The sequence below is a fragment of the Nothobranchius furzeri genome, chromosome 2 (genome assembly GCF_043380555.1).
Source record: "Nothobranchius furzeri strain GRZ-AD chromosome 2, NfurGRZ-RIMD1, whole genome shotgun sequence".
NCBI lineage: Eukaryota > Metazoa > Chordata > Actinopteri > Cyprinodontiformes > Nothobranchiidae > Nothobranchius > Nothobranchius furzeri.
In genome coordinates, this window is record NC_091742.1 from 89,530,353 (window position 1) to 89,554,216 (window position 23,864).

General features: G+C 43.6%; 2 protein-coding genes across 4 annotated transcripts in view; one reads left to right on the top strand and one right to left on the bottom strand.

The window, feature by feature from the left end:
* The window catches only part of LOC107376838 (uncharacterized), a 40,225-nt gene extending 33,891 nt beyond the window's left edge, over nucleotides 1-6,334 (bottom strand). The window contains exons 1-2 of the mRNA XM_070548180.1: nucleotides 6,060-6,334; nucleotides 5,000-5,416 (exon numbers count right to left, since the gene is read on the bottom strand). Coding sequence (XP_070404281.1) covers nucleotides 5,000-5,416; nucleotides 6,060-6,231 — 589 coding nt within the window. The 5' untranslated portion in view covers nucleotides 6,232-6,334. The remainder of the gene's footprint in view (nucleotides 1-4,999; nucleotides 5,417-6,059) is intronic.
* A 1,340-nt stretch (nucleotides 6,335-7,674) lies between these two features.
* LOC139066162 (gastrula zinc finger protein XlCGF57.1-like) lies at nucleotides 7,675-16,845 on the top strand. 3 transcript variants are annotated; one of them, XM_070548281.1, is made up of 4 exons: nucleotides 7,675-8,262; nucleotides 8,394-8,496; nucleotides 11,864-12,054; nucleotides 13,203-16,845. In XM_070548281.1, the coding sequence occupies exon 4, from the start codon at nucleotides 13,487-13,489 to the stop codon at nucleotides 14,663-14,665; it is 1,179 nt and encodes a 392-aa protein (XP_070404382.1). In that variant the 5' UTR covers nucleotides 7,675-8,262; nucleotides 8,394-8,496; nucleotides 11,864-12,054; nucleotides 13,203-13,486; the 3' UTR covers nucleotides 14,666-16,845. The 3 variants fall into 3 exon arrangements, 2 of the variants coding, with proteins under 2 accessions (XP_070404382.1, XP_070404381.1); XM_070548280.1 differs by lacking the exon at nucleotides 11,864-12,054 and having other exon boundaries at nucleotides 7,678-8,003; nucleotides 8,100-8,262; XR_011519133.1 differs by lacking the exon at nucleotides 13,203-16,845 and having other exon boundaries at nucleotides 7,693-8,262; nucleotides 11,864-12,641.
* Nucleotides 16,846-23,864: the final 7,019 nt, after the last annotated feature.

Here is a 23,864-nt window from a genome sequence, read left to right on the forward strand (position 1 = left end):
CGACTTCCAAATTTTCCAAAATAACAGAAATCCTCCCACTCCCGTTCCTCCTAGGAATAAGCAAAACAAGCAAAGCCTGGCAGGCAGCCAAGCTATGCGTCATGCCCCGCACCCCTCCCCGATCCTACCGCGTCTGCCAAAGAACTGCGCAAGAAGTGCCCATCCAGTCCCCATTAGTTCCACTTTAAACCTGAGTCCTGCTTCTGCGTCAGTGCGGAGACAGGCAACGCCATTAACCGTCGTTGCGGGCCTGCTGGAGAGTCCCCGCAAGGATGGATGGAGTCGAGCTCTCTTTTCTAAACATCCGTCCGTCGAGACGGAGAACGCAAGCTTGTGATTGGTCAGGGCACCGCTGTCGTCTACACCGCCGCCATTGCGCCCTCAAAAACATAAAGAGAGCCGAGGATATTTAGCGGCAGACACGGAGAAGCTTGAAGAATACCTTGCGAAAAAACTCTAAAAACATGAAAGTTTAATTCCTTCGTGACTGGGGGAGTGAAAAGATACGCATCAAGCATTTTATTTGTGGACAGAAATTACAGGAAACGTGGGTTTAGAGGTGGCGAGCGCATGAAGAGGTGGAGGAGAATGAGAGACAAATTTGTCTGTGTTACAAAGTCTCTTATATACAAAAAAACCACAATATAAACACACCGTCTTGGATCGGATACATGACAGGATACCACAGAACAGCGCTACGCCCTCTGTTATCCTGGCGGGGAATTGCTTTGCAACACTCCCCAGGAGACGGAGAAGTATGAGGGCAAAACACCTCCGTCCGTCCATGCGTGTCTCTGCCTTTTGGAGCTGACGGAGAAGCATGACTCAGGCTTAAGTCTTTGTAATTTGGAAGTGGCATGCCAGCACTGGAGTCACCTTCCAGCATGTTTCGTGCAAGTTTTAGACGGTGAACACACCACATTTGTTTGATTCAGAGATGAACCCCTCCTGTAGGAACTAATGAAGGCTGAGGAGACATTTCAGATGTTAGATTACGGTGTTAAAAAGACAAACACACAGAGAGAAGAGATAAGTTTCACTTTTGTTTCATCTAATGGAACATTAGGGGGTGCAACAAGCAAGACAAAACTGAAAAGTATCCCTTTACCCTCTACATCAAAGAGAAGAACAGTACTGGGGAAGGACTCATTTCTACTAATAATTTTATTCTACAACAGTTTTTAATGTTAAAACATCCTCTGGGCTCAGAAGCAGCTGCTTGACTTACAGAGTCCACCATTTTCCAAAGAGCCAGCCTCGCTGTGCCAAGGAAAGCGGTCGGTTTCAAACTTGTGCGCAGGCTGCTTTGCTAACACTGAACATGTAGCTAACATCACACAATTACTAAAGTTAATATGTTAAAACCGTGGCCATTTTGTTTTTCAGCACAAGACAAGATTTCGGGTTTGGACTAGCTACTAACACAAACATGAACTCAGTTCAGCCAACCCCCAAACCGAAAATCGGACAATGCTGATAAAAGTGATGAATTACGCTTTTTCCGCTGGCCAGTTAAAAAAAGACACACGGTTCTAAGAACAGTAAAACTGGGAACTACGAAGTGCATAGCGGTTAAAAAAAAAGTGGCGTTATTTTCTTTCAACCCATGACATTTTAACCAAAATATAGGCTATATGTAATAAATAAAATGATCCCTTCAGGTCTTATTACTAAGTTTAGACCTGCTAAAGTAGCAAACAATGCATCTTAAGCTAGACAATTAAGTTAGCAATGTTGAATTTAGCTCAAATTCTGCTCTAATCCAGGTGCAATGAAGATAAAGTTTTAAACACAATATCTGTTGAAATACTTGTAATAATTGTTAATAGTGGTAATAACTTACCGTTGACCTTCCATGTGGAACCAGAAATGGAGAAAAATGTGAACTGGCAATCAAAAAATCTTGGACAGTTACCGCCAGGAAGAGGTGAGCTGAGCTTTCTGGGGTCACATTAAAGAGCAAAAAGCAGGTTAGAGCCTCCCTGATAGCTGGAGGAGGAGGAGGAGGAAGAAGAGGAAGAAGAGGAAGAAGAAGGTCTTTTTTTCTATGGCGCCTCTCAAGATAAAAACCACGAGGCACTTCACAAAAACAAAAAATGTAAAAATAAAAAAAGAATTTAGAAAATGGTTAAATATATTTAAAATGAGGAAAAAATAGACAATTGTGATAAAAAATGCAAAGAAAGTGCTAGAGAGTGAATAGAAAAGAGGGAAATCAGTGGGTATGTAGCCCTTCTGATATGCGGCCAATCAGATGGGTCCATTCACGTAATACGCCCGCCCCCTACGTAGACCCTTGTGGTGGAGGACCTAAACTTGGGAGATGGCCACAGAAAAGGAGCGCTCAGAGAGATAAGAGGAGAACCACTCCAGAGCAGATCCTGATAGGCCTACCCGGTCTCTCAGCCTCTCCAGTAGCAGGTGATGGTCAACAGTGTCAAAGGCTGCAGTCAGGTCCAGCAGGACCAGAACAGAACAGTCCCCGGCATCACTGTGAGTCAGAAGGTCATTAAAGACCCTAAGAAGAGCTGTTTCAGTAGAATGAGCTCTACAAAAACCTGACTGGAAGCTATCATAGATGTTATGTTCATCAAGAGCAGCTGTGAGTTGTTTAGCCACAACCTTTTCCAAGATCTTGGAGATGAACGGAAGTTTAGAGATGGGTCTGAAGCTGCTATGGAGAGAGGGGTCGAGACTCGTTTTTTAAGAAGCGGGTGGATTACAGCATTCTAATGGGCCATTCCCGTCTGTACCGGGTCGGCCCGGGCCGGGTAGCCCCAGTCGGCCCCAGCCTGGCCCGGTTGATTCCACACATCCTTGCCTTAAGCCCATGTGGGCTGATTCTACCCACCAATCAGAGGCTTGCTCTAATGGAAGGTGTGAATCTGCTGTCAGCAGTGGGTGTGTTGGCCCTGGTCGGCCTGAAGCAGACCCCCTCGAGAAGAGGGCTGAGAATGAGCCTTGGTTGGCCCGGAAAAATACCAGGCCACCCAGATATGTGAACAACCTACGCTACCCGGCCCGGGCCAACCCGGTACAGATGGGAATGGCCCATTAAAGTAAGCAGGGACCTGACCAGAAACCAGAGAAGCATTAATTATAGAGAGCACGCTGGGACCGATGGACTGAAAAGCACTTTTAAACAAAGATGAGGGTAAGATGTCGAGGGGGCATGCAGAGGTCTTCATAGAGTGGAACGCAACACCCGAACTGAGTTAGCGGCGCCGTTCCCTTGTTCATCATGCTGGCTCAGATTAATGAACACACTATGTGCTGAGGTTTCTGGAATCAGCGCTGCTTTCAAATGTGAACGTGAGTCCGCTCGGTGTCGTTAAGCAGCTGATAATAACCGGGCTGACTCCGACACGTGCCGGTGAACCAACCCACCGTTAGCCCCAGGCTCCGGTTAGCTTCCAGCTAAAAGGCTACAGCACTCTCCTCCCAGTCCCACCCTGCTAAAGAGGGCCTGGAAAAGTTCCCCCACACATCAAAGTGATTTTTCATTTATGAGCTTTTATAACCTTGTTAATCAGGATAGTTGATTTGCTGCTGCACATAAACTGTCAGTCAGAAGCTCTGCTAGCCGGTTATCTTAGAGGAGCTAGTTCAATTTGTTAGCTTGTTATCAGAATCATAGTTACAGTTTCATCATCTGAGCTGCTTTTTAAGATCTAGGTAAACTTGTTCAATTTGGGGTTAAAAACAAACGTTTTCACATATTTTCCATGTAGTTTTTTTTTTTGCCAGTTCCTCTTCTGAAAGGTAGACAATTGTTTTTCTCTTTCCCTCAGAAAATCTTAATATTCTCCTAGTTTGGCCCAGCACAGTTCACTTCCCAATAGCAGCAACAGCCTTATATCATAACCACATAAGTGGAGAAAATGCTCAGTAGCAATGAGAGAATTTGCTGTTGCATTTAAGTGATGTTAACTATTATTTAACATTTAAACTTATTTTCTGATGTTTTTATTTATTGAAAAAACCCTGGTAAGGGATGTTTTTCTGTATTTGGAGCATCAGAAAAAGTTTTATGGTGGAGGTGATGTTTTAAAGTCACTGAGAAACTGCATGCATGCAGTTTGTTGTTTTGCTGCTAATACAGTAGCAGGTGCAGCTGCTAATACAGTAGCAGGTGCAGCTGCTAATACAGTAGCAGGTGCAGCTGCTAATACAGTAGCAGATGCAGCTGCATATTTTTGCAATAAAAATGTTATGTTGTAATGGAATTCATGCATTAGTTTTGTTTGCTTTGAACCCAGAGCAGACGTCACACGCCAGACGACATCAACACTGCATACTTTAGTATTTGTTCATTTATCGTGAGTAATATCGATATCGCAATATTAAGCTCTGTTATCGAATATCGCAGGTTTGCCTAATATCGTGCAGCCCGAGTATGTGCGTCACTTATTTCGGTCCGGGTGAAACATGACCCCGGGCGATTGCAAAGCCATGAATTAATTAAACATGAATTAAACGAAGCCTCGAGGCAGAGAATTTGACTCGAGGATTTTTTGTACTCGAATTATTCGAGCTACTCGAGGAATCGTTTCAGCCCTACACCTCTGCCTCAGTTTGAGCCAGGAAAAACCCGGTTTGCCATGATGGCAGCTTTAACAACTACAGAAAGTGACTGTTATAATCTGGAAGGAACGTGAGGATCGCTTTGAGATCACATAAAGAAAAAACATTTTCTTTCTCCATGAACACAAAACTAAACAGCACATCATCTTTTACACCGTGTCTGGCTTCCTGTTCCCTTCACCTAAAGTGTCCAGCTTGTCCTTTCCTTGTTTGTCTTCCATGTTCAGCTTCAGTTTTCTTTAAACTGACTGGAATGCATCAAATTGAAGAAACGGTTATTTTCATCTATCTTCCCCATTTTTTATCCTTTCATTATCTGTCAGTGTCTTAATGATAATGAGCCTAAAAACAGCGGTTTCAAAAAGTCCCTTATTGTGACATCACAGTAAGGAAAATCATCATAGAAACCCCTCACCTGTTGACTCTGGAGGAGCAGCAGCTCTGATCTCTGCATCAGGAGATGTTGACAAAAGGAGCTGGTGTCTGTCTGGTTCTGGTCCACGGTGGTCTCTGTCCTCATCAGCAGGAGTCACAAGGGAGGTAACCGTCTCCTGCTTCAGTACAAGCTGCTCTTCATCCTGACTGATGCAGAGTTCTTCTTGTTCTAGAATCTGTAATGGTTCTGGGTGTTCCTGCTCCACTTTAATGCGTGGAGGTTCTGGTCCCTCCTGTAAAGGTTCTGGATCACCCTGCTCCACTTTAATGTGAGGAGGTTCTGGTCCCTCCTGTAAAGGTTCTGGTTGTTCCTGCTCCAAACTGGAGGTCCTCTCCTGGTTCCAGAGCTGCTGGTCAGTCTGAACCTCCTCATTCCTGACGTCATGCAGCGGGAGTTCTGGACAGACAAACAGACCAAACCAAAAAATGAATCATGTGACAATAAGAGAGAACACTTCACTTTAATCATCTGAAGATGTTTTAGAACATAATGAACTCTTAAAGTGACAAATAACCACACACAGTTCTACAATCAGAGATGAGAACAGCTGGTGTGTGTGTGTGTCTGACTGACCCTCAGCACAACTAGACTCAGTATCTATCAGATTTATTGATTTACTGAAGATGTTTTCATGGAATCATCTCCACTTTGAAGCTGCTGACAGCTTTACTTGGTAGTGTCCACAAACAGATCAGACCCAGAACACACCAGCCGTGAAGCGGATCGCTCACCCGCTGCTCCTCTGCTCACATCAGGCAAGAATTTTGAGCGCTTCTGCTGACGCCTACTGTTTTCTAACACACACACACACACACACACACACACACACACACACACACACACACACACACACACACACACACACACACACACACACACACACACACACACACGTGCCCCTGCTGTGCAGTTTGCCCTGTTTTTTCATATCAGAACCTTTATAAATTAAGTAAAGCCATCGCTGCACGGCGGACCCAAGCAGACTGTCCTGAGATTGTGTCCTCAGTAGAACCACACGAGTCCCGCTGCTGTTTCATACCTATTCTGTGTAAGTTGATCTGTGGTTTCCAGCTGATCTCCAGCAGTCTGCGCTGACGCTCGATCTCTTCCTCGTAGCGGACGATGGTTTGTTCAAACTCGGAGAATATTTCTGCAGCAGCAGCAGTTAGCCGCTCTCTGATAAACTCTCTCAGAGACTGAGATGAAGACATTGTTGCTGCAGAGCCTCAGAGGTTCACCTCACACACCCACGCGACAAGCTAACGCTGCTAACGAGCAACAAGCTAACGCCGCTAACAGCTTCCGGGTTAATACTGGACTGGAGTTGGAACCACACGTTGTTCGTTTTTATTTATACACATTTTTTTACTCACAAAGATTGTCAAGAAAGCGTGTTTGTCGTGTTCATGTCAAATTAAACTGATCACAAAACACAGATTTACTTTCTTTATTTCGTTTTCCTCATCCAACCCCCATAAATCCCTGTGTGTCCTCCTGCAGCACTCCCAAAGGACAACAGGCAAGACAAAAAAGTCTGACGTGTTGTGTAAAAACTGCAATTTTTAGCATATTTTTAGGGCTGACGTGTTGCTACCAGATGTACAGTGTGAGCGCATAACTCGTGAGATCTGCCCTGCGAGGAAGTCGTACAGTTTGAGCTGAAGCTGAGTGCTGCTGTTACGTGCAGCGCCCCTTTTCGGCCACAGGATGGCCTCAGCGGCCTTCTGCTTCACTGTCTCCAGGTGAACAGGAGTTGGTAATCGCTCCTAATCATGGATCAGCTGTTAAAAGCTGCCCTCTTGCTCTCATAAGATCAAGGATAGTGCAGACTGGGAACAGATTGGGCTATTTTCTTGTCCTCGTTCGCTCTTTTGGAAAAACTCGTTATATTTAGACTACGGTGCTCTCGGCTTTTGGATTTAGGATTTGACTATTTGGTAATTTGACTTCGGACCGGCATTTGGACTTAGAGTTTAGGATCGCCCCTTTTGGAAATATATACATATTTATTATTCTCAGTTTTCTCCCCTTCCCCTTCTGGGTTGACGCTTTTCGCTATCCCCCTTTTAAATACAGCTCCTTTTGTTTTTGCAAGTAGTATTGCTTTTTAATTCTTTGTAAATATTCCATTCACTTTTGTAATCAAGTCCTTGTTTGTTAAGCGACACAGCACTCTGTTATTGTTTAACCCACACACTAATTTTATTACTCCCCTCCTCATCTCTCCTAGAGAGCCGGGGACGTAACAGCTACGAGTGAGAAAGTCGCACAGTGCCCGCCCAGCTTTAGATCGGGAGACAAATCGGGGTCGATCTGAATCTGGGGGACAGACCCCCCCCCCCCCCCGCCCCCCACCCTTACTGCGTTCCTGGGAACAAGGAGTGGACAGTAGAGAGGGTGTGTGTGCGTGTATGTCTGTGTGTGCGCACGCGTGCGGTGTTGACAAATATTTCTGAGGGATTTTCGTGATAAATTATTAGTGTTGCATATCTGCATTTCAACAATTTATGGGGATAATCTGTTCAGAGAAAGAAAACTTTTAAAAATGTTTCCCCAAGATAATTAAAACAATAAAATCCACATGCAAATGATTATATGTGGAACATTTATTATAATGAGCATCATTCTTTTTGTGTTGCTTATCAGGGCTCAATGAATGAAAAGTCCAGCAGGTGGCGGCAGCGTACCTTTACGCTGGTCACCGACCACCGGAAGAAGAACAAACCGGAAGCTGCTAGCAGAGCTAGCTTGTTGTTGTTCTGGTGTGTGAGGAGAATATTTGAGGCTCTGCAGTAAAAATGTCTTCACTTCAGTCTCTGGGAGAGTTGATCAGCTAAAGCGACTAACTGCTGCTGCAGAAATCTTCTCACCAGGCTGTGGAAACTTTCTTCTCCTCCTCAACAACTTGGTGGAGTTCTTTCCAGAACCGGAGAAGATATTCTGCGGTCTTCGTGACAATCGGAGCTCCAGAATCAGGTTGTGGGTGAGAAAAGCTTTTCTCTAGACTTCCTGCCCTCTGGATCTGCTGCTGTTCCTTTGGCCTCTCTGAGAAACGCGCTCGTTTTGCTGCTTTCATCAGATTGAAGAGGTTCCCTCTATCAGACTCGCTCATCTGAGTTGGTCATGATGCAGGATCGCTGCTCGCTCTCTGATCCATCCTGCTCACACTCTCCGACGGAAAAGCCCCGAATCTGAATGTGACTCTGGAGGAAAAAGCGGTTAGCTCTACTCCGTGAACTCTGGTGAGCAAAGGTCCTCTTTTCCAGACTGGATCTGTCCTCAGCTGATCAGAACCAAAGCGTTGGATCTTTAATCTCCTGCGTTGTTCTGAAGCAGCATCTTAATCAGCTCTCCTGCTTTGTTTCTATTGCAGCTGTTAGCTAAACACGGCTAAAGAAAACCTGCTACCACTTCAGGATCTGGGACTGATTCATCGTGTGTTCTTCACCACCTGGACCTGGACAGCATGGACACAGGTACTGGTGGATGGATTCATTTATACTGAATGGTGGCACGTAACAGTGACGTTGTGAGAACCTCTCCTATGAGGTTCTAAACCCCTCAAGGCGCTTCACAACACAACCAGTCATTCACCCAATGTTGATTAGCTACAGCTGCCCTGGGGCACTCTGACAGACTGCTGAACTCTGCAGCCACTGCTCTGTCCACCACCAGCAGGAAAAGTGGGTGAAGTGATGTCCAGTATTTAATATGCTGTGTGACCTTAAGCCACAACGATCTATCTACAAAACAACAATAGGTTACAAAAAGCTTTGTAGGTGAAATGTTAGAGTATTTTAGAATTTACATTCATAATTTATCAAAATGCTATTGTTAAAATTTTATTCAAAGGGAAATTTATTCTAAAGTTACATTAAAAGGCAATCTCTCTGAAAGTGATTATCTATGTTAATACAGGCGTGATCAAAATAGTTAGTACCCTTCGGCCAATGAAAGAAAAACCAACAATGGTCATAGAAATAACTTGAATCTGACTAAACGATTAAAAAATCTATGAAAGTCAGATGTAGCTTTTCGACCATGCCTTAACAGAATTATTAAAAAACTTAACTCCTGGAACAGGTCTGGACAAAAAGGATGGTAACCAACCCTAAGCTAATATTTTGTTGCTCAACCTTTTGAGGCAATCACTGCAATCAAACTATTCCTGTAACTGTCTGTTAGACTTTTACTCCTCTCAGCAGGTATTTTGGCCCACTCCTCATGAGCTAACTGCTCCAGTTGTCTCAGGTTTCCTCAAGCTGCTCCGTGTCTGCTTCTAGATATCCTCGGCTCTCTTGATGCTTTTTATTTTGGGGGGGGGGTTGTTTAGTGCTGCTGGCGGTTCATTACACCAACCTTCTTTAGACCCTTTTACTGTTTGTAAACAATATGATGTCAGCGAGAATGCGCGCACATCTTGGCAACTAATGGGCCATTCCCATCTGTACCGGGTCGGTCTGGGCCGGGTAGCCCCAGTCGGCCCCAGCCTGGCCCGGTTGATTCCACACATCCTTGTCTTAAGCCCATGTGGGCTGATTCTACCCACCAATCAGAGGCTTGCTCTAATGGAAGGTGTGAATTTGCTGTCAGCAGTGGGTGTGTTGGCCCTGGTCGGCCTGAAGCAGACCCCCTCGAGAAGAGGCCTGAGAATGAGCCTTGGTTGGCCCGGAAAAATACCAGGCCACCCAGATATGTAAACAACCTACGCTACCCGGCCCGGGCCGACCCGGTACAGATGGGAATGGCCCAAAAGGATGGCGTTGTGTCAGGCTTTATCAAGCTACGCTGTGGGGTTATCACCGGCAAATCTTGAATGTTATATTATTAAACTCACTTTAACGAATGGCAACAGACTCCCGGATCCCTGTGGCATTACGGAATGGGTGGAAGATGTAGGAGCGTGGCCAGATATCCAGTGGCCCGATATACATACGTTTTTAGTGGAGAGGCCCAGTAAGTACACACGTGAGAAGCTACGTGCATACAAATCGTTAGATGCACACAACTATGTTGTCTGTGGCCACGTACAGAAAGTAAAATATCACGACATAGACTCTGAGTTTTGCGTCTTGAAGGCAGACGTCCTTCCTAGCCAAAGACAAGGACACGAGGCTGCTACATACGAGGCTTGGGTCATAGTAAACAAACCAGAGAACTACGTACCTGCATGGCAGGGTGAGTACAGCATAGGTTTCTTTTTTTAGCGTGCTCAGAGTACAATCGTGTTCATTTTAGAGAAATACAGTTTACACTAATATGCAGTGGGAAAATACAGATGAATCAGAATGAAATGTTAATTTGAAGCATGAAATAAAGCGTACAAATTTGTTTAATTCTGTCATTTTGATGTTCCAGACTTGGGTCATGCTGCAGCCGCGCAGCAGCAATTTAATTCAGAGTTGAGCTTTGTGTCAGGATGGGAAAAACAGAAAAGGCTGCAGTTACATCTCAGGCATGCGCATGGAAAGACCCGAGCAGGAAAAATGTAGAACCAGCTCCACTGAAGAAGATCAGTTTCCACAAACCGAAGAAGCTAGGCAGACGGAAACTGTTAGGAGGAGCAGTGTCACACTAAGAGGCATGTAACGAATGGCAAGTGTAATCTAAGTTCTGGTTTGTGGTTGCACATTGAATGTATTATTTCTTAATTAACTGGTAATAATTTATTCTGTGTCTTTAGATAAAGGAAAAGATAGAAACATAAAATGTATTAAAACTGAAAACTGCATTCTAATTATGTCTTATTTAGGGCTGCGGCTATCGAATATTTTTGTAATCGAGTACTCTATCGAATCTTTTATCGATTAATCGTGTGTTTGTAAACCATTATATCAAATAGCATGTTATAAAATATGGAAGACCTCTAAAAATGAGCATGCAATTGCCAGTTATTCTTCAAGTTTTATTCAAAATTAGTTTTCAAAACTTCAGCACTTCAACTTTACTTCACAGTAAACAAACGCCTGTGCAAAGATAATAAGTATACAACCTGAGCCGATTTTTCCCCTCGTGCGAGAACCTACCAGCACCAGAACCACAGCGCATGCACAAACATGGCTCGCCAGCTATTTCCCTATTAACACACGTCCGTTTTAATTTCTACACTTTTTTTCTCACGCAATAACAAGGATTATTGAGAAAGCATGTTTGCCGTGGTTATGTAAAATTATACTGATCACACAACATTTATTTACTTTCGTTTTCCTCCACCACTCATAAATACCCGTGTCCTCCTGCAGCAATCCCGAGGGACAACAAATATCAATAATAACACAGTAAAAAGTCCAACTTGTTGTGTAAAAATGCTATTTTTAGCACATTTTTAAGTCCGACGTGTTGCTACCAGACGACAGTGTGAGCTGAAACTGAGTGCTACAAACGAAAAAGTCACACAGTGTCCGCAGAATATACAGCTGACCTGGATGTTTCCTGGTCAGGTGCTGCAGCATGGAGGATGTGGTGGTGTGGTAGGCTAAATCCATTTTACAGTATTTACACTGGACTACGTTTTCCGCCTTACGACGTGAAAAATGGTCCCACACTTTTGACTTTTTCTGTCTTTTTCGCACTCCACCGCGGTCCACGTCATCCGCCATGGCTTAAGAGAAAGTTAAGTTACATCTGCTACTCGTGTGTGCATTCAGTGCAGCGTGTATGTGCGTCACTTATTTCGGTCCGGGTGAAACATGACCCCGGGCGATTGCAAAGCCATGAATTAATTAAACATGAATTAAACGAAGCCTTGAGGCAGAGAATTTGACTCGAGGATTTTTTTGTACTCAAATTATTCGAGGTACTCGAGGAATCGTTTCAGCCCTAGTCTTATTTCCCTTTCCCCAGCCTTGCCAGATGATGACATCCTGGAACTAAAGGCAGTGGAGCCAGAAGCTGCAGTCCGGACAAGCATGGACGACAGTGACACAGATACAGCTTCATCAGACACGGATACAGAGGAACAGACTGGCTGGCCAGAGCCCTTGACTGCTTTATTTGACTCTACACTCAGGGAGCTCTCACCACAGGAATTCAATGTAAAGTGACATTTCAAAGACTAAAAACTACAACGCGGCATCATCAACTAGAAAAACTACAATGGGTAACAAGGCAGCAGTCAAAGTCACATGACTGGCATATCCATAGGGCTAAATTTCACCATGTGGCCACAGCAGACAAGCTCAGCAAAAATGACATAATGGACAGAATGCAGTACAATAAGACCACATTAAATGTCCCATCTGTTATCTGGGGTGAAAATATGGAGCAAACCGCTAGACAACAGTATGATTTCATGGCAAAAAATCACCAAGGACTCCTGGTCAGCACCTGCGGTTTAGTTGTTCAGCCATCTGAGCCACACCTTGGATGATATCTGTGAGGTGTTTTTTTGCAGAGCAAAGCTGCCCTCCTGGTGGGAGGGTAGCTGTGAAGTGCCCCCCCCCCCCTCCCGAATCAATTCCTCATGTTACCCTCTTATCTCTATTAAGGTAGCGCGACTCAGGTTGCGAATTACCAGTCACCAATTCTTGTCATGTGTCTTGCCCATGTATGTCTGATCTCTGAATTGTGTGTACTGAAACTCTAATTTCCCTCTGGGATTAATAAAGTCTAGATTGATTGATTGATGAGTCTTTTCAGGGCAATAATTCAGTTTTCTGGCGTACATGTAAATCCACTGAGAGACTCTTCAAAAGCAGATTCGATGCTAGTGTGTAAGTGGCATATGTGCTTGCTCAGTCGGCCAGGCAACACCTCCTTTAGGCTCATGACCTGCTTTGTGCTGGTTATTTAGAAGATATTTCATCTTTCATTTCAGAGGCTTCTTTGGTTTTAAAACTTGGGTTTGGAGTGGGAGGGTTAGAAATTATGGTCAGAAACTAACACACTGATCTTTTTGTGTTTTCTCTCTTGAAAAACGAATCAGTGAATTAATGTAAGTGAATGTCTTCATTTGTCACACCTACAATGTAATCTTAAGACAAGTGATCTTCAGTCTGTGCATCATCTAGTTAAAAACATCAAACGCTCACCTTCAAAAGTGAAAAACATGTTTTGTCCAAATTAAGTCAGTGTTGTTTTTCCTTTTTTTTTCCAGATCATAGCCAGTGTCACTCATCTGTTGCACGTGTGAATGTAGTTATTTTGCTCAGTAATTCACATACTGTGTTTCTGTTTACTACAGATGTTCCTCAGCTGGTGATAGTTAAAGATGAATCTCCTGAAGAACAAAGTGCTGGTGTGGACCAGCAGGACCCAGAACACCTTCACGTAAAAGAGGAACAGGAGGAACTCTGGACCAGTCTCGAAGGGGAGCAGCTTCATTTGAAGGAGGAGTCGGATGTGGCCAGTTTTTCTTTCACAACAGTTTTTATAAAGAATGAGGATGATGAAGAGAAACCTTTATCACAGCTTCATCAGCAGCAAATAGAAGACAGAGATTTTCCAACCAGCAGCTCATCTGACCAGATGACAGCAGCAACTAGTGGACGATCGGACACTTGCAGGAACTCAGATCTGACATCTTATGAACAAACATCCAATTCTTCAGAGACTGAAGTTAGTGGAGAGGATGAAGAGGATGACTGTGTGAATCTAGACTCTGAGCTGTCAGACTCTGGGTCTAAAACTGGAGTTCTAGACAATGACTGTAATGAGAGCAGGTCTTCTGAGTCCGATGTTAAGCCTGTCACCAAATCCTTTGGTTGCCCCGAGTGTGGTAAAACATTTCTCCATGAGTGGTCTCTCCAGAAACACACGAGAGTGACAAGTCATCCTGCAAAAAGCTCTTCAGGCTGTTCGATTAATAAGAAATGTGCCAAAGTGAAGCAACATGTAGACTCATGCAAGAAAGTCCAAAAAGAGCGAAAATCATTTAGTTGTGATGACTGTGGAAAAAGATTTGGTTCAAAATCAAGTTTAAACAGACACATGAGTGTCCACACAGGACAGAAGCCTTTTGTCTGTGAGCTCTGTGGACAAAGATTTAGCCAAAATTGTCATTTAAACAGTCACATGAGTGTTCACACAGGACAGAAACCTTTTGCTTGTGAGTTCTGTGAACAAAGATTTAGCCAAAAGACTAATTTAAACAGTCACATGAGTGTTCACACAGGACAGAAGCCTTTTGCCTGTGAGCTTTGTGGAAAAAGATTTAGCCAAAAGAGACATTTAAACAGTCACATGAGTGTCCACACAGGACAGAAGCCATTTGCTTGTGAGCTCTGTGGAAAAAGATTTAGCCAGAAAAGACATGTAAACAGTCACATGAGTGTTCACACAGGACACAAGCCTTTTGCTTGTGAGCGCTGTGGACAACGATTTAGCCGAAAGAATCTTTTAAACGGTCACATGAGTTTCCACACAGGACAGAAGCCTTTTGCTTGTGAGCTCTGTGGACAAAGATTTAGTCTTAAGACATATTTAAACAATCACATGAGAGTACACACAGAACAGAAGCCTTTTGCTTGTGAGTTCTGTGGGCAAAGATTTAGTCTCAAGACATATTTGAACAGTCACATGAGAGTCCACACGGGTCAGAAGCCTTTTGCTTGTGATTTCTGTGGACAAAGATTTAGTCAAAAGACAAATTTAAACAAACATATGAGAGTTCATAGAGCTCACAAGCAATCCTCAGGAATGAACTAACTGACATATTAAATATCCTATTAGAAGATAATATACAAATTCTGGTAATGTCAGAGACTTTGGTTTATTTAACATTTGGATATTGTGCAGTAAACACCCAAGGCTACAGGATATATAGAAACATAGAAATGTGCATGGAGTAAAAATATGGAATAATTTGAGTACTGAATGCTAATACAATATTTGGTTTTAAAAACTTATTAAAAAGATGCTGAATTTCTATAGATACAGGCCCTTCTCAAAAAATTTGCATATTGTGATAAAGTTCATTATTTTCTGTAATGTACTGATAAACATTAGACTTTCATATATATTAGATTCATTACACACAACTGAAGTAGTTCAAGCCTTTTATTGTTTCTAATATTGATGATTTTGGCATACAGCTCATGAAAACCCAAAATTCCTATCTCAAAAAATTAGCATATTTCATCCGACCAATAAAAGAAAAGTGTTTTTAATACAAAAAAGGTCAACCTTCAAATAATTATGTTCAGTTATGCACTCAATACTTGGTCGGGAATCCTTTTGCAGAAATGACTGCTTCAATGCGTCGTGGCATGGAGGCAATCAGCCTGTGGCACTGCTGAGGTGTTATGGAGGCCCAGGACGCTTCGATAGCGGCCTTAAGCTCATCCAGAGTGTTGAGTCTTGCGTCTCTCAACTTTCTCTTTACAATATCCCACAGATTCTCTATGGGGTTCAGGTCAGGAGAGTTGGCAGGCCAATTGAGCACAGTAATACCATGGTCAGTAAACCATTTACCAGTGGTTTTGGCACTGTGAGCAGGCGCCAGGTCGTGCTGAAAAATGAAATCTTCATCTCCATAAAGCTTTCCTGCAGATTGAAGCATGAAGTGCTCCAAAATCTCCTGATAGCTAGCTGCACTGACCCTGCCCTTGATAAAACACAGTGGACCAACACCAGCAGCTGATATGGCACCCCAGACCATCACTGACTGTGGGTACTTGACACTGGACTTCAGGTATTTTGGCATTTCCCTCTGCCCAGTCTTCCTCCAGACTCTGGCACCTTGATTTCCGAATGACATGCGAAATTTGCTTTCATCTGAAAAAAGTACTTTGGACCACTGAGCAACAGTCCAGTGCTGCTTCTCTGTAGCCCAGGTCAGGCGCTTCTGCCGCTGTTTCTGGTTCAAAAGTGGCTTGACCTGGGGAATGCGGCACCTGTAGCCCATTTCCTGTACACACCTGTACACGGTGGCTCTGGATGTTTCTACTCCAGACTCAGTCCACTGCTTCCGCAGGTCTCCCAAGGTCTGGAATTGGTCCTTCTCCACAGTCTTCCTCAGGGTCCGGTCACCTCTTCTCATTGTGCAGCGTTTTCTGCCACACTTTTTCCTTCCCACAGAGGTGCCTTGATACAGCACTCTGGGAACAGCCTATTCATTCAGAAATTTCTTTCTGTGTCTTGCCCTCTTGCTTGAGGGTGTCAATGATGGCCTTCTGGACAGCAGTCAGGTCGGCAGTCTTACCCATGATTGCAGTTTTGAGTAATGATCCGGGCTGGGAGTTTTTAAAAGCCTCAGGAATCTTTGGCAGGTGTTTAGAGGTAATTAGTTGATTCAGATGATTAGGTTAATAGCTCATTTAGAGAACCTTTTCATGATATGCTAATTTTTTGAGATAGGAATTTTAGGTTTTCATGAGCTGTATGCCAAAATCATCAATATTAGATACAATAAAAGGCTTGAACTACTTCAGTTGTGTGTAATGAATCTAATATATATGAAAGTCTAATGTTTATCAGTGCATTACAGATAAATTAATTAGATTAATTTATCTTAATTAGATTAATTAATTTTTTGATAGATTAATGAACTTAATCACAATATGTTAATTTTTTGAGAAGGACCTGTATGTTACATAAACAAGTAAGAAAGGCGGATAAGAGGAGAAAAAAGAGCGGGGGATATGAGTGTGTGTGTGTGTGTGTGTGTGTGTGTGTGTGTGTGTGTGTGCGTGCGTGTGCGTATTCATCTTCTTTATGTGTTACTTTGTATTTTTTCTCTCTTTTCCCCTTCCTTTATAAACTGAAATTATGTTAGCCAACCAGTCCAGAAATGTCTTTCTTCCAAGTTCATTTACAACTATACTGTTGTTTCATTTGTATTAATGTTATTTTAGTTTTAAAAAGGCAGATAACACAAGTTTTTCTTCTTTCTGTCCCCTTTTCATTTTTGTTTTAGTAATTTAGTTTTCTATATTGATTTTAATTTAAATAGATTAACCTATACAGAAGGCAGAGATGCATGCTACCTCCTCAGCATATTTAAGACGATTAATAGCAACAGTTTTCACTCGAGGTCAAATTAAAATAAAAGCTTCTATTTTGGGATTATACCCAGCAGACATGATCCCGACTGCAACATGGTGTCCATGGCCAAAAATGGACGACCTAACTCGGTAAAAAATTAGTAACAGAACATTTTCTAAAAATCCATTCAGATGCATTTGTGCATGTCTGCAGTTATCTGACGTTATGTTATTTTGACATATATTTTAAAATAAGTCGTCAAAACCACAAATATTGGAATATATTGTTTGATATATTGCAGTATGTTCTTTATTATATTCCAATAAATTTTGTTCTGTACGGGGAGGTGAGGAAAATGGACCTTTTACATTAAAAACCAGAAGTGCATCATCGATGGGGAATCTCCTTTGCTAACTAGTTGAGGTTTTGGTCAGCGGGGATCATTTCTACACTACAAGTCTTTTAAATTTGTCCAATATAAAATTCAAAATAAACACTGAAGACTACAGAAGACTCAGCAATATGATACTAGAATGCTGAGCTGCCACCCATGAAAAAAAAATTACAGCGATTTTACATTACAACATGACAATCTTATTGTTCTGACAATATAATTTTCTTCTTAAAATAAAAAAATCACTTCAAACAATATAATAAAATCTAACAACAAAAACATGTATAATATTGAATAAATAATATGTATTATAATTATGTTGTGCAGCTGTGATAAATATCTAAGAACGTGAAAATTATGTTGTTTGAACATTAAACTGTTAACGTGGCATTGCTCTAATTTTATTTTCCATGGGTGGCAGCTCTAAGCTAACTGAGTTCCGCACCTTTACTTGTCATGAACACATACAAAACATTTTAGCAGAGTTTGCTTAGCTTACTTATCCGTGGGAGCTAACCAAGGCTAACGTAGCATCATGGTCCAGACTTGTCGCCTTCTTTGCCCTTTCTTGCTCCTGGTTCTCCAATTCCTGTGCTGCACAAACTGCTGTTTGTGGTACCGAACATGTAGAATCCTGTGATGAAGTTATATTATTCCGGGAGAATAGACTTGTGACTGCAACAAAGTTAAGGCAGCTAAGTGTCTGCTGCACGTATAAATATTTCCCCTTTACTTAACAAAATTCAGCCTCTCCTCAGGCTTGATTGCCCTTTGACAATTTTGTGTGGCCATACGGTGTTGTCAGGTCAGCAACTTTGTCACTGTTCCTAATGACTTTCTGACCCCCCTCAATGACACCCCCCCCCCCCCCCCAAAAAAAAGCACCTAGCAACAAACCTAGCAATATTTCTGAGGACCTTTTTTGCTACGTTCTGTAGAACATTCTTGTAGATAGTCCCTGCAGATTAGCAACAAAGAAACCATTTACACTCCAAACCATTCTTCCAGGAGCAAGGAAAGAGAATGATGATCTATGCATGTGCACAAGGAGTTATATCGACAGACTGACCAATCGTAAACCTTCCTCTGCAGGTGTTCCGACTATCCATGCTACGGAGGGGGGGGGGGGGGGGGGGGGCAAGATGGCGCCACTGTAAGACGCTTTTTTATGGCGCTGGTGAAACTTTTCGTTCAAAGCTTGAATTTGCTTGCTTTAACCCCTAAAAAATGTAACTCGTATCTTAGCTCTTATGAGGGACCATGAAGGGAACCTTTTGACCCACATTATTCCTTCTTTCATTGACTTTTTATTTTTCTCTCTTTGTTTGACTCCCGCTGTATTTATTGCTAGCTAACGAGCTCGACGTGGCTTGCTAACTCTGTAAAAAAGGAGAAACTCCAACTGCCAAAGTTTCAAATTTCTTTGACGATACTAATACAGGTGAGGACATGGAGACAATGGAGAGCTTTAAACGATGCCATTCATATGCTAAACAACAACCTGTGGATGATGACTCTCCCACCAGGATCCCACAGAAAAAAAAGTTGCCTCACAGCGAGTCGGAACCCTCAAACGCCGTCCTCCTGGCAGCAATTAACAAACTAAAGACCCCTTCAGACAGGCCATGAAAAACGGAAATGTTCCGGACTCTGTCCGTAAGACCTTTGTGTCTGAATACAAACATCCGGATAACGTTTTCCGTAATTTAACCGGACGAAGCCCCTAGTAACAGGTCCGGACTTGTTACGGACAAGGTGGCTGCTTCGGACTGGTGAGGTCGAGTTCCGGACAGGGAAGAGGGGACGCTGTGTGCTCCTAGATAGCTCGCTGCTGTAGCATGCAGCGAACCATGGCTCGCCTCCTACGGTACCGTCTAGACGCGCGACGGAGCGCATCACACCGCTTCCGTGATTCCCTTAACCATTGAGCTTCATCATCCTGGTCTCTTATGCGTCTTCGTTTGCGCAGAATTATGCTTAACATAAGTCCGATCAGTGAGAGGAATTCTATCTCTTCGTCTGCCATGTTTGACTGAATGGCCCATGAAGCAGCCTGACAAATGTCTTCCATCGACACACCACTGTGGAGCGCCATAGAAGAGGAAATCCCTCTGGCTGAGTGAGCCCTGAGTGTTTCAGGAGGATCCCGCCCTGATGATGTGTAAGCGAGTGAAATGGCGTCACATAGCCCGTGTGAAAGACGCTGGGTCGACAGCGCTTGCCCAAGGGAAGAGTCTCTGTAGTGCACAAACAGGCTTTGTGAGCGGGGAATCCCTGAAGTGCGTGACACATATTGTGCGAGCGCGCGCACCGGGCAGAGAAGGTGGGAAGCCGCCTCCTCATCAGAATTATGGGGAGGAGGAAAAAGTCCAGCCAATGAAATTGACCTGGATTTGAAAGAAGTATTAATGTTTTGGGGCACAAAGGCTGGGTTGGGGCATAAAACAGCAGATCCACCATCTTCCCGGATCCTGAGGCATGCGGGAGCCACTGAGAGGGCGGTTAGGTTGCTCACCCTCGACTGATGCCAGCGCCAGCAGCAAGGCAGTTTTGAGTGACAGGAACTTGAGTGAGACCTGGTCCAAGGGTTCAAATGGGGCTTCAGATAAGCCGCGCAGAACCACCGTTAGGTCCCACTGGGGAAATAGCGGGCGGGACACAGGTCTGTTCCTCCTGACACCTTTTAGAAAACGTTTTGTGATGGGATGATTGAAAACAGATCTATCTCCAAAACCCTGGTGACAGGATGAGATAGCTGCAGCATATGTTTTAATAGTGCTGAATGTGAGGCCCCTGTCCATCAGTATCTGCAGAAACGATAGGACATCCGCCAGCTGGCAGGAGAGCGCTTGAACATTCTGCTTTGTGCACCATTTCTGAAAAGCTGCCCATTTAGCAGCATAAGATGTGACGGTAGTAGGCGCCCGCGCACTCTGAATCGTGGCGACCACATCATGCGGAAGCCCAGAAGCCTCTAAGCCTCTTACCGCTCAGCGGCCAGACCCACAGCCGTTGGCCTATTTCTGGAGGATGTTTGATTATCCCATCCGCCTGGAGAAGGGTGTCTGCCCTTCACGGGAGCCTCCACGGGGAGCCGGACACTAGCGCTTGCAGATCCGGAAACCATGACGCGGACAAGCGTCTGGGAGCTACCAGAATTACCGAGAACTGTTCCGACCGATTTCGGTCCAGGAGACGGGGAATCAGTGGGACTGGCTGAAACACATACTGGAGCGTCTGAGGCCAGGGCTGGTGTGAGACGGCGTCCGCTCCAAGTGGGGGGTGGTCCCGGGGACTCAGGGAAAACCACAGGCGACACTGAGCATTTTCGCGAGCCGCGAACAGATCCACAGAGGGTTCCCCGAACTTGATCCAGATTTGTGATATCAGTGCGGGATGCAGGCGCCAGCCGGAGTCGCGGGGTCCCCCTCTCGACAGGATGTCCGCTGCTACATTCAGGACCCCCGGAATGTAGGTGGCTTTGATGGACAGCAGGTGGACATGTGCCCAACAGAAAATCTGTGGCCACACGCAATAGTGGGAGGGATCGAACTCCCCCTTGGCAATTTATGTTTGCTGCCGCCACCTGGTTGTCTGTGTGAACTTCAACATGACGGCCGTCGAGAAGGGCAGCGAAGTGTCTGACCACATTTTTCACTGTCATAAGCTCCAACACATTTATGTGCTCGTGCGTGTGGGAGGGCCAGCGATCTGCCACCGTTTGGGACAAGCACGTGCCCCCCCCATCCCAACAGTGACGCATCCGTAAAAACAGATGGGTGTGACGTAGGACGTCCAATGGGGTGTGAGAGGATGCAGGGATTGCCCCAGTGAGCGAGGTCCCACCCACTGTTGGGGGAACCCTCAACATACGTCTCTTCTGACGTATCGGGTGTACCCGGAGGCAGATGAACCAACGCTGTAGGCGTCTCGTGTGCAGTAAACCTCATCAGTAGCAATGCCTTTTTTAAGATTCAGAATTTTTTTGTCCCCAATAAAGTTAAAGAAATACACTTGAAAATCTTACATAGATATTATCTGTGTAATGAATTTATTAATAGATTTAGACCTGATGTGTCCCCTTTATGTTCCTTTTGCAAAGCAGGTGTTGAGTCTCTTACTCATTTGTTTTATGGTTGTCCTTTAGTTGTACGGTTTTGGAATCAATTGTCTTCATTAGTTTGGGATCTCATAAAATATTCATTACTTTTAATAAAAGTATGGTCTTATTCTTAAACATTAAATGGAACAAGGAAGTTAAAGATGTAATAAAATTGCTGTGTCTGTTGGGTAAATTTCACATTCATAAAGTCAGATGTAACTTTATTTTGTATTGATCTTAATTTCTTTCATGACTCTGTACGTAGAATTAGTAAAAACAAGAAAGCTGTGAAAATATCCAATTTGATGAATTCTATTATACCCCATGTTACAAGGTAACGTATTAGTGGAATTTTATTTCATTTATTTGTGTATAATTATTTATGTTTATTTTTATTTATTAAAATTTTTTTTCTCTTTCTTCTCTGTTTGCCATTGTACATCTAATGCATCACACCCTGTACATCGATGTTGTTTTGTCAATATGTTATGTCTTGTCTGTTGCATATGTGTCAATAAAGATGGTTAAAAAAAAGTCTATCCGTGCTACTCGTCGATATATACGCTAGTTTGGGGGAATGCGCAGACGATTACTACGTCACAGGCTGTTTACTTGAAGAGACGTGCTACATCTGGAAGTTGTTATATTACCGCTTGTTGTATGTTTACCTGACAGTTAGCTTGTAAATGGCTTGTAGAATATTGTTATTATCCTGTAAACAAGAAATTCCTCCCATTGTTTATCGTCATTCACAGAATCATGACAAACGCGGCCTGTTTCATTAAAAAATCATGACAAAAACTATAGATTTTTGCCAATAATTGTACTACAGTTCTGTATTCTTGAGTAATATCACCCATTTAAAATAAACCGTGCTTAATAAACGTGTTTCTGAACTATAAGAGCGAAAAATTCTATTTTTAAACAGTACTGTACAAAAGTCTTAGGCAGGTGTGAAAAAATACTGTAAACAAAGGATGCGTTCAGAAATATTAAAACAATGAATGTTTATGTTTATTTTTATTACAAAATACAAAGTGAGTGACCTCAAACAGCCAGCCAAAGTCATTAACAATCTTCAGTGTGAAGAAGAACAAGAAGTCCTGGAAGTGATGGTCTAGCCTTCACAGAGCCCCTGATCTCAGCATCATGGAGTGTGTCTGGGATTACATGAAGAGACAGAAGGATGTGAGAAAGACTACATCCACAGATCTTTCTCCAAAATATTTGGAACAACCAACCAGCCCAGTTCCTTCATCAAAAAATGGGAACGTGCAGCTAGAAAATTCGGTGCTGTTTTGGAGGCAAAGGGTGGTGCCACCAAAGATTGATTTAAATTTATATTTTGTTCCAACTTTTCTGTGTCTGGCAGCAGTGTGTGTGTGTGTGTGTGTGTGTGTGTGTGTGTGTGTGTCTTTATAGGTTTAGGTGGACAAAACTTTAATCTGGACTTGTGCGGACATTTTTACATTGTGGCGACATTTTGCTGGTCCACACAATGCTAAAGCACCCTAAAACTGGGTTTTAGAGGTTTGTTGTGAATCAACATTTTGGTTAGGGTTAGGAAAAGAACCCCATTGGTTAGGGTTGGGGTATGGGTTAGGCATAGTGAAGTCACTAAAACAGATGGAAGTCAATGGAGGTCCACACAAATATATAAAAACAAGTGTGTGTGTGTGTGTGTGTGTGTGTGTGTGTGTGCACCTCACAGTGGTGAGGGACAGAAAAACAGCTTCAGTTAACTCCCCATCATTCAGAATGATAATGAACCACGCATGCAGGAAGGTCCTGCAGGCTGATTCTATCTGCCAATCAGAGGCTCCCCCTAATAGTACCAGCGATTTTGAGCTGGCCAGCTATCCAGGAGTGGGTGTATCGAACCTGTTCGGCTCCAGGCAGACCGCCTCGTGAAGAGGGCTGAAAAGATATCCGGTTGCGCACGGGAAAATCCAAGGTTACCTAAATGAGAACACTCCAAACTCTGTCCAGGCGGTGTGCTTGTGTGAAAGTGCCTTACTGTGCTGAAAAGCTTGCCCCAGTGTTTAAGGGCACTTTTAACTCCTCACTAGAGGTATCAAGTTTCTGCCTGTTTTAAGATCTCCACCATAGTCCCAGTCCTCAAGAAGCCAAGGATCACTGGACTCAATGACTAAAGACATGTGGCTCTGACACCTGCGGTCATGAAGTAATTTGAACACCTGGTTCTCCCCCTTCTTAAGACCCTCACAGCACCCCTACTGGACCCCCTGCAGAGTCAACAGGTCTGTAGATGAGGCCATCAACATGGCTCTACAGTTCATCCTGTAGCATCTGGACTTCCCGGGTACCTACACCAGGATCCTCTTCTTGGACTTCAGCTCTGCCTTCAACACAATCCTCCCAGACCTCCTCCATTACAAACTGTCCCAGATGAACATGCCTGACCC